Below are 9,356 nucleotides of genomic sequence, written 5' to 3' on the forward strand. Positions count from 1 at the left end.
ACAATAGTAATATATGGGTACATAGTATATAAGTCTAATCGATATTACTGGGCCACATTGACCCAGTTTCACCTTGTTAAGTGAAACCGAACCCCTTGTGAAAAACCTTATTATGTATAAGTGGTAGCTCATTAGCATAAGTAATTGATACCCAATAAGGTGTATAAGAAACTTTCCAATTTATTGGACACAACAAATCCAAGTAGTACATCAACTGCAGGATCATTACAAACTCAAGATACTTTTTTATCTCAGAGATACATATATCAATATTAAGTTTTTGAGGTTTGAACTCTTGTCAACTCGACTTCATTATGGTATCTTAATTATAAGTTTGGCGCTTTTGGTGTAAAGGAAAATTAAAAGCACTGCCATTGGATGGAACCTGCATGACAATTACCGAAAACTACTGCTCCGAAATATAATCAAATCGCATTCACTTTCGATCCGAACAAGGCAAAAACAGTGGCAAATAAAAATGAAAACTTGGTGTAGCCACCGCAAGACGACTGAAAATTGGAGTACGTGCTGCGAATTTGGATCAAAGCCCGAGACGCAGACGCAGCCAAATGCTGGGTAGGAAGAGGCCCCAAAAAGCGGCGATGGTGATGATGCGGGGGGCAAGGAGCGCGGACAATGGCCTACCATACGCAATTGGTACGCAGTTCCCTCCACGGAGCACCTCATGCAAATTTCGCGAACGCATCTGGGTATAAAAGTCGTGGTTTTTTTGTCCAAGGTATGTCAGTTCATTTTCGATAACCGACGGTGACAATCGCACTAAACCCCCACCCAAGCCTTACAATGAATCCTCTGACGGTAAGTGATGGTGATGGCTTCGCTGAACCCGTCAGGTCAGGAGACTAAACTGGACTCCATGGATCTTCCTCACAGGTTGTTGCAGTCCTCTCCTCGATGGCCCTCTCGGCTCAGGCTGGTTTGGTTAGCGCTCCTCTGGCCGCCGCTCCTCTGGGTGCTCCTCTGGCCTACTCCGCCCCTCTGGGAGCTGCTCCGTACTTCGCCCCGGCTGCGTACTCCGCCCCTCTGGGCTACGCGGCTCCTTTGGGATACAACGCACCCCTGGTGGCGGGACCTGCTCCCCTGGTGTCCAAGACCTACGCTGCCGCTCCTTTCGCCGCTCCCTTCGCCGCTCCAGTTGCTCCAGTTGCTGCTCGCCTGGCTGCCCCAGTCGCCGCTCCTCTCGCTGCCCCAGTTGCTCCAGTTGCCGCTCCCCTGGCTGCTCCAGTTGCCGCTCCCCTGGCTGCTCCAGTTGCTGCTCCCATCGCCACCGAGATCGTGGATGCCCACCCACAGTACAAGTTCGCCTACGATGTCCAGGATACGCTGACCGGTGACTCCAAGACCCAGGAGGAGACTCGTGATGGTGATGTCGTCCGTGGATCCTACTCTCTGATCGAGCCCGATGGTTCCCGTCGCATTGTCAGCTACTACGCCGACTCCATCAACGGATTCAACGCAGTAGTGCAGAAGGATGTGCCCGTGGCTGTTGCTCCAGTGGCTCCAGTTTTGGCCAAGACCGTGGCTGCTCCAGTGGCTCCAGTTGTGGCTGCTGCCCCCGCCCCAGTCTTCGCCAAGACCCTGGCCGCTCCCATCGTCGCCTAAGGAGAAGGAGGAGAATTAGGAGTCGTAAAGGAAGGATTGACCGCAATTCGACAAGGACTTTCATCTGTACATATTCGATTAATCATTGTCGAGCTATTAAATAACTTTCATCGCAAAAACCCAAAATTAAAGAAATTCTGAAAAAAAAAGATTGTATTTTATTGTTTAAAGGCATCCTGGATTACGATAGTGATATCAATTTTATAAGTATTTTAGCTTTAATATTTATAGGTATTTTAAGGATTAGATTTAAAACTTGATGTTCTTTTTAGGGAAGTGGATGAAGAGTTCTGGAAGCTTTCGCCACATGAAAACGTGGCGCGGATGCGTCTGAAATTGGAGCCCCAGCTTTATCCAAACAAACACGAGAATGCCGCCAATCTGCGTGACAATGCGACCAGTGCCTACGACACAAAGTAAGCCCAACCAGTCCTTAGTAGTTTCCTTGATAATCTAATTTTCAATGTCCTTATTCTTAGGGAAATCTCTGAATTTGACTCCACCATCAAGAATGCCGTGGTGCGCGATTTCCTGGCGGACGACGAAAGTTCCCAGCTGGAGGAGGAACTGCGTCAACTGATCGACACGCAAGCGCAACAGGATGTGGCTCTGGAGAAGCTAGTCATGTCACAGGACTGTGAGCTGATCACCCTGATGACAAAGGTGAAGGGACGCATTGAGGTTAACCAGAGCGTGTTCACCTTTGTGGACTTGAGTCCGCCAACGGAGGATGGTTCCAAATACGATTTCAGGTTCTCCACCAACAAGATACGTGAGGTTCATCTGCGGAAGTACAATCTGCGCAGGAGTGCTCTGGAAATCTTCCTGGTGGATCAGACCAGCTACTTCCTCAACTTTACGACGAAGGTGAGATTTTTGGTAAACAAAACGGGACGATTACGAATGTTGTTATTTCTTTTAGACTCGAAATAAAGTTTTCACAAAAATTGTGGGTCTGCCGCTTCCAAACATCCTCTACGGCTCGGGAAGATCGCCGGCTGAGCTGCTGAGAGCCTCGGGACTCACACAGAGATGGATCAATCGTGAGATTTCAAACTTTGAATACTTGATGTACCTAAACACAATCGCAGGTAAGCTAATAATTAATTATTACTTATAATTTATCAAACTAACGTATTTCATATAAACAGGCCGATCCTACAATGATCTAAGCCAATACCCCGTCTTCCCCTGGATCCTTGCTGATTACACCAGTGACGTGCTGGATCTAACCGATCCCAAATCATTCCGTGACCTATCCAAACCCATTGGATGCGTAAGTATTACTGACAATAGAAAAAGGTGATCACTTACAAACTCATTTCCACCGCAGATAAACCCTAAAAACGAGGCAGAGGTGCGCGGCAAATATGATTCCTTCGAGGACCCCTCTGGTGCCATACCCAAGTTCCACTACGGAACCCACTACTCCAACTCGGCCGGCGTGCTCCACTATTTGCTCCGCGTGGAACCGTTCACCTCGCTGCACATTGAACTGCAGAGCGGTCGTTTCGATGTGGCCGATAGACAATTCCACTCGATACCTCAGACGTGGAAGTTGCTAATGGACAATCCCAATGACGTGAAGGAGCTGATCCCCGAGTTCTTTTACTTCCCAGAGTTCCTCAAGAACATGAATAAGTAATACATGTGGTTATTCCTTTGACTCAGTTAGCATAATATTATTTTATGTGCAGATTTGACTTGGGCCACTTACAAATAACCAAAGAAAAGGTGGACGATGTCATATTGCCTGCTTGGGCCACCACGCCGGAGGAGTTCATAGCCATACACCGACGGGCTTTGGAATCGGAGTATGTTAGCCAGCATCTGCACCACTGGATTGACCTGATCTTTGGGTATAAGCAGAAGGGACCCAAGGCAGCGGAGGCTCTAAACGTTTTCTACTATTGCTCCTATGAAGGCGCTGTGGATTTGGACAAGATCACCAACCCTGTAGAACGGGAGGCGGTTGAAGGTGGCCTAAACTAAGACTTTTATGCTATTTTTATTGACATCCATACATTTATGTAGGAATGATTAATAACTTTGGCCAAGTGCCATCCCAGCTGCTGCGGGAGCCACATCCACGACGACTTACCCAGGATGAGACAGCTCTCAAGCTGGTACGTGCTGAACTCCGAAGACCGGATCTCACTCAGTTCCTGGACAAGGTGGTGCAGTACTACTGCGAGCTATCCACGCCCAAGGATCCCATTGTGTACCTGAGTCCACCGCGAAGTCCTCCGCGATCGTTCCTGCAGCTAAGCCCCGATGTTCTAGTCAGCATTTCGAAGTCCACCATATTGGGTAGCAATTCGTGGCTATCGTTTGATAAGGATCAGGGATTCCTGCTGGAAATCGATGCCACAACGGCTAATCTAAAGTATGTTTAAATATTTTGCAAATCGGTCATATTAATGTACATATCTTTAAAGGAACCGCAAGCGGATCTTTGGACCCTTCCACTCGTCACAGCAACCGCATTCACAGCTCTTTGCGGTGAGCACGGATGGCAAGCTGCTCTATGCCGGTGGTATCTGGGATAACTCCTTAAGGGTGTACAATCTGAACAAGGGCAAGGCGGTGGCTTCGGTGACCCGTCACCTGGACATTATCACCTGCATAGCCCTGGACAATTGTGGCTCGTACCTGGTCACCGGCTCCCGTGATTGCACCTGTATTGTGTGGAGCATCCAAACCAATCAGCAGGGCGGTGGATCCACTAACAACATTCCAGTTCATGCGCTGACGGGTCAGTCGCACCTTCAGGCCATCACCCAGCTGAATACCCAGAATAGCTATTCACCCAAGCCCTTGACGGTGCTCTACGGTCACGACGATGCCATTTCCAGTGTAGCCATCTACACGGAACTGGATCTGGTGGTCTCTGGATCCCTGGATGGAACTGTCAACGTGTACACACTTCAGGAGGGTCAATTTGTTAGAACACTGAAGCCCATTGGATGCACTGAGTCCTGTGTACAAATCTCATTTGTAACCCTTTCCTATCATGGTAAGTTGATAAGTTTATTTTTACGTACTTTGGGTACGTAAATGGTATTTTTATTCCTTCATGAGGGTAAATCAAATCATACAGTTTGAGAGTCATTACTGAATTTGCTTAAAAGTATGCACCACTATTGTGGCATTGTAGTTTCATATATTTCTTTAAAAATCCATGGTAGCATTTAGGCGTTCACAACAAATTGCTTTAACAATTCATGGCGCTGTTCAACTTTATCAATTAAATTGATACTTGAGATACTACCAAACTTTGCCTAAATCCAAAGTTTAAATCTTTCGTATATTTATTCACGAAGTAGTTTAATACTGATTAAATTCCTTAACACATACATACAGAGCTAATTCTGCGAAAAAATTTAATCAATTTGAACTATTTGATCCGTCTGAACTAAACTCAATTGACTCAGTTAAGAATTATTGATAAGAAAGTTAACATGGGCCAGCTATTGATTGATAAACCCAATGAAATTAGAGCTTGATCGGTTGACTCATAAGACGGCTGCCTTTCTGTGCCCACATTCGACCACCTGGAACCCGTAATCTCAGTCAATCGGCCCTCTTTCCTGTCCACTCATGGTGCCCCTAATCTTCCGATGAGACGGTGGATACCTCACGTGCTACTGCGTAGCACTCCCATTATGTTTGAAGAGGGCAATCAAACAATTTAATCAGCCCTCCTATCGCCAATTGCCACATAAGTGCGACGACGAGAATCACGTGATTGTGTGGCCATGTGCCTCGTCTCGTCTCGTCTCGCTCCTCCCACCTCCGACGGGCTATATAATAATGATGTTGGAAATCGTCCGACTTTGTCCCATGCACTGCTCGCTATATCTTATCGCGCGTTGCAGCTAGGGCGACGGGGCATTAATCCAAATAGAAGCGTGCCTAACCCGGCGAGATCGTAAAGTATACGAACCCCAGCAAGGTTAAGACTCTGTCGGTTTGTTGGCAAGCTGAAAATGTATGCCTCGGAATTCCCCATCGTTCCTCATAGCAACACTGTCTCAAGGTGTTATTACTATATAATAAAAATCAGGGTTTTTCTGATTTTGCACAAAAAAAAAGTCTATCACCGATATTACGTGCACGATAAGGAAATATCATAATTGCGCACTTGTACCGACCTAAATCAATATGCTTTCGATTATATTGCGACAATAACTCATTGGGCATAATTAACATACTCATGATTATTGCTCTATAATGGCGATGATTTTGTGAAAAGATTTCACAAATCACATTTCGTTTAGCACGAGTTTTTAGAGGTTGATTTGGATCATAAGGCTAAATGTTTCCGTTAAGGGAAAGATTTTAAATTCTAATAAGTTTCCATATATGCTGAATCCATCCTTTTTGGGTTAATATAATATGGGATTACCTTAAAACGTGTGTTTAAAACGAGCAAAACACGTTTTTAAATATCGAAGTGAGCGTGTAATGCCATTACTCGCAACTCGATTCAACGTTCTGAAAGTTAATATAATTTCGCTGCCTGCACTTAACTTTCATTTTTGTTTGTTATACAATATTGGTCTTGTGATAATGCGAATCAATACTCGAAAGCCTCGAATTCCGTTTGCTTTGCATTCTGACTACGAAATACGTCAATCGATGGCGCCAGCTTGCATATCGAGTTCTTTAAATATGCAGCCATATAGATTCGCTAAGCCACTCGATTTTCGGGCAATCAGCGTGGACTCTTGGAAATTGATATACCACTGGCATGCCGAGACCCCCATTCCCTTCCCTTTCCCCTCCTTCGATTTTCTTGCCTCCAGTAAGCCGAGTATATAGACGGCCATAATGCATATAATGTAGCCACTTGCAGCCGTCCGTCCGCTTATCGACTGAATTAATACACACTTCTGATTATAAATTCGCAACATCCGGCTGCGACCGATTCAGAAATATGGAAATCGAATCGAAAAACGTCAGTCGCGGTTCATTTTCCAGGGCAATGATGGGCACTTAATTGCGTTCTTGTCGGGCCCCAATCAATTACATAGCCGCTAACGAAGACCCGATCCCATCCATTGATTGACTATCAGTCCGCAACGAACCCACCCATACATACGCATCCATATGCCCGATCCGTACGACACTCGGTTCTCTGGCATTAACCCAACGTCGTTAATGGAATCAAATCGGAGGGGCGAACGAATCGCGCGTCACACAGTCACACGACCAGCCAGTCCAACCCCCCAGCACCATGTGCTCCTCCGATCCCCCTCGGGCCACCCATGTGCCCCAGCGATTCATTCATTTTTGAATTCCTAAGACGCAGCAGAAAATTTATGAACTAGTTGTAGTAAATTTCGACGGAAAGATCAAGATATACGCATATACTTATATACAGATATCGCTGTGAGAGTTTGGGATTTTTTTGTTGAATGAACTACTCGTACAAGATTGGCCTAAACCAACTGGGCACGGTTTATACTAGTTATATCTGTGCGCGTGGCCGGGTCACTTTAGGAAGTTCATTCAGATCCAATCTAGGCTATTTAGTGGCTCTTCCTTCTGAACGCGTTTCGCTGGGTGGCATTGGCATACAGATACATTTACAGATACAGAGATACAAGTGCCGCCACATAACACGGATACTTGTGTAGATAAGAGCAACTACGCATTGCTCGGACTTGGATGTAGTATGTCGCCATGTGATAATGTCTTTATGCGATGTCAGGTTATCAGCAGACCAGAGTGGGCCGGACCTCGTCTAATAGCATAATGGCGTTTCCACTGCGTAGATTGACGCCACTACGCCCTGCCCCACATTCTGGCATCTGAGCTGATATGATCAAAGAATGCTTCACATGATTGAACCACAATTCTGATTGCTCTTCTCTTCTGTGTCCTTTATGCACAGGTCACATTGCATTTAGTGCTCTGGATGACACCTCGCACTCGGTGCACGTGTACAGCATCAACGGCTGCAGTCTGGGCTCCAAGTACGTTTCTGGCAGGGTGACGGGACTGGCCAGTGCCTCCGACTACCTGGTGGTGGCCGACGATGCCGGCGACATCACCATGAGCAGACTACACGGGTAAGAACTGTCAGAATTGTAATATAGCACATGTGTTACTGACTAATTGTACCTTCTTTTCCAGCTTGAAGCCCGTTTTCGACATTCCGCTGCACGTGCCCATCCAAACGGTGGTGGTCACTCCGGGCAACACCCACATTCTGGCGCCGCTGCGAGATGGACGCCTGGCGGTGATCGCCGTGCAACTGCCCTCCGGCGGCAGCAAGAAGCATTCCGTGCTAAATGTTTAGGTTCAGCAGGAGCTGGAATGAACATGGCTGACCTACTAAATTCCCGAATTTTACCCTCTGCGTAGCATAAGTTGTAGTCGTTCTAGTTTCCTTCGTTCTGCTTTTAGCACACCCTAGTTTTATTTATTGTGTCTTGTGTCATTTGTCATGATTAATTTACTGTCTGCTTCCCCTGCTACGTGACGTGCCAAAAGCAAAGCGCCTTTGACCAACTCATAATTTCCAGAAAGTTGACAAATGTATCTAGAGGTATTCAGCAAGTCGATCGATTGCATTCGCGGAATTTTCATGCCAACTAAGCATTATTTCCCCATCACATGTGCGTGTGCACCTGTCTGGGTCGGCGATCCTCCATCCTGGGCGGCAGAAATGATGGATGGCACACTCCCCTTCTTCGCTTGATGAAAATCTGAATGAATAATCAATCATTCCATTCGTGGCGGTGCGGAGAGATAGCTCGCCAAATGGGACGCAGGAGGAGATTGGAGACGGAAAACTGGTTGTCGACGCACTTGGCAACTACCACTACTTCTCTCTGACTCACGAGCGACTTTCAAATTGGCCGAAATACAAAGAAAAAGAATGGAGACCGAAAAAAGCGCCCGGCAACAGCGGCAAGGCGCTTAAAAAACGGCAACCGTTCGCAGAGATCGACGGCATCCAGCTGCTCGGTTGATCAAGAGAAACACTTTCGTTGCGCCCCTTTTCGCCTGCAGATACAACCAAAAATAGAGCCCAGAGATCTTTGTCCCATTAAGTACGCACACTCGGATCGCATGGTATTGCTACCCAATCATTAACAGAGCATTTCCAATTGAAGTATTATCACCGCACGACCGCAGTCCGTCCACACAGATCCGAGATCCGCATAGGCAGACAATACCCAATACTTGGTGCGCCAGAGCAAGAGATTCTATCTATTTCCATACCACCCAGTATCAGCACCAGCACCATTCCGATCACGAAACTTCTGCCTTTGATCTTACGCGCCAGCGATTGTGAAAAAACCCCCCACAGACTCTGAAATCTGAATTTCCAAAGACATGCGACAATATCAAAGGTGACTTGAGAACATACACATATATATTTTACGAATCGTAATCGCGTATATAGTATAGAACTTTCGCACAATCGGGTCGTGAGATTAGCCCCCGCTTTGGAGCCACTGAACAACCTATCAATATCTACACACCAGCAATATATAGTATATCATCTATGTACGTAAAGGTCCTCCGGATCGAGATCGTTATTTGTTGTTAAGATCGTATCGCATAATATGGCAAAACTGTTTTACCCGTTCAATGTATGTACGTAACTGTACGAGTTTATGTAGATAATGTGACTATTCGTAGTTTGTAGATCTGTCAATAAAGTGATGAAAAGCACAGTGAATGTACTCGCATCTGCTCGTTTTATTCACCCATTC

At 46.2% G+C, this 9,356-nt stretch overlaps 2 protein-coding genes across 4 annotated transcripts in view; both read left to right on the forward strand.

Annotated features, from left to right (window-relative positions):
• LOC6736738 (neurobeachin-like protein 1) overlaps positions 1-9,326 on the forward strand; it is a 29,940-nt gene extending 20,614 nt beyond the window's left edge. For all 3 annotated transcript variants that reach the window (XM_016170834.3, XM_016170836.3, XM_016170835.3), the window contains 10 exons: positions 1,896-2,039; positions 2,103-2,490; positions 2,546-2,714; positions 2,775-2,899; positions 2,957-3,264; positions 3,321-3,601; positions 3,658-4,009; positions 4,062-4,639; positions 7,523-7,700; positions 7,765-9,326. In XM_016170834.3, the coding sequence (XP_016030368.1) occupies positions 1,896-2,039; positions 2,103-2,490; positions 2,546-2,714; positions 2,775-2,899; positions 2,957-3,264; positions 3,321-3,601; positions 3,658-4,009; positions 4,062-4,639; positions 7,523-7,700; positions 7,765-7,930 (2,689 nt within the window). In that variant the 3' untranslated portion in view covers positions 7,931-9,326. The remainder of the gene's footprint in view (positions 1-1,895; positions 2,040-2,102; positions 2,491-2,545; positions 2,715-2,774; positions 2,900-2,956; positions 3,265-3,320; positions 3,602-3,657; positions 4,010-4,061; positions 4,640-7,522; positions 7,701-7,764) is intronic.
• On the forward strand, positions 709-1,755 carry LOC6736744 (larval cuticle protein A3A). The gene is made up of 2 exons (XM_016170837.3): positions 709-819; positions 895-1,755. Exons 1-2 carry the CDS (start codon positions 805-807, stop codon positions 1,621-1,623), a joined length of 744 nt encoding a protein of 247 aa, XP_016030372.1. The 5' UTR covers positions 709-804; the 3' UTR covers positions 1,624-1,755.
• Positions 9,327-9,356: the final 30 nt, after the last annotated feature.

Source organism: Drosophila simulans, chromosome 3L (genome assembly GCF_016746395.2).
Source record: "Drosophila simulans strain w501 chromosome 3L, Prin_Dsim_3.1, whole genome shotgun sequence".
Taxonomy (NCBI): Eukaryota; Metazoa; Arthropoda; class Insecta; order Diptera; family Drosophilidae; genus Drosophila; species Drosophila simulans.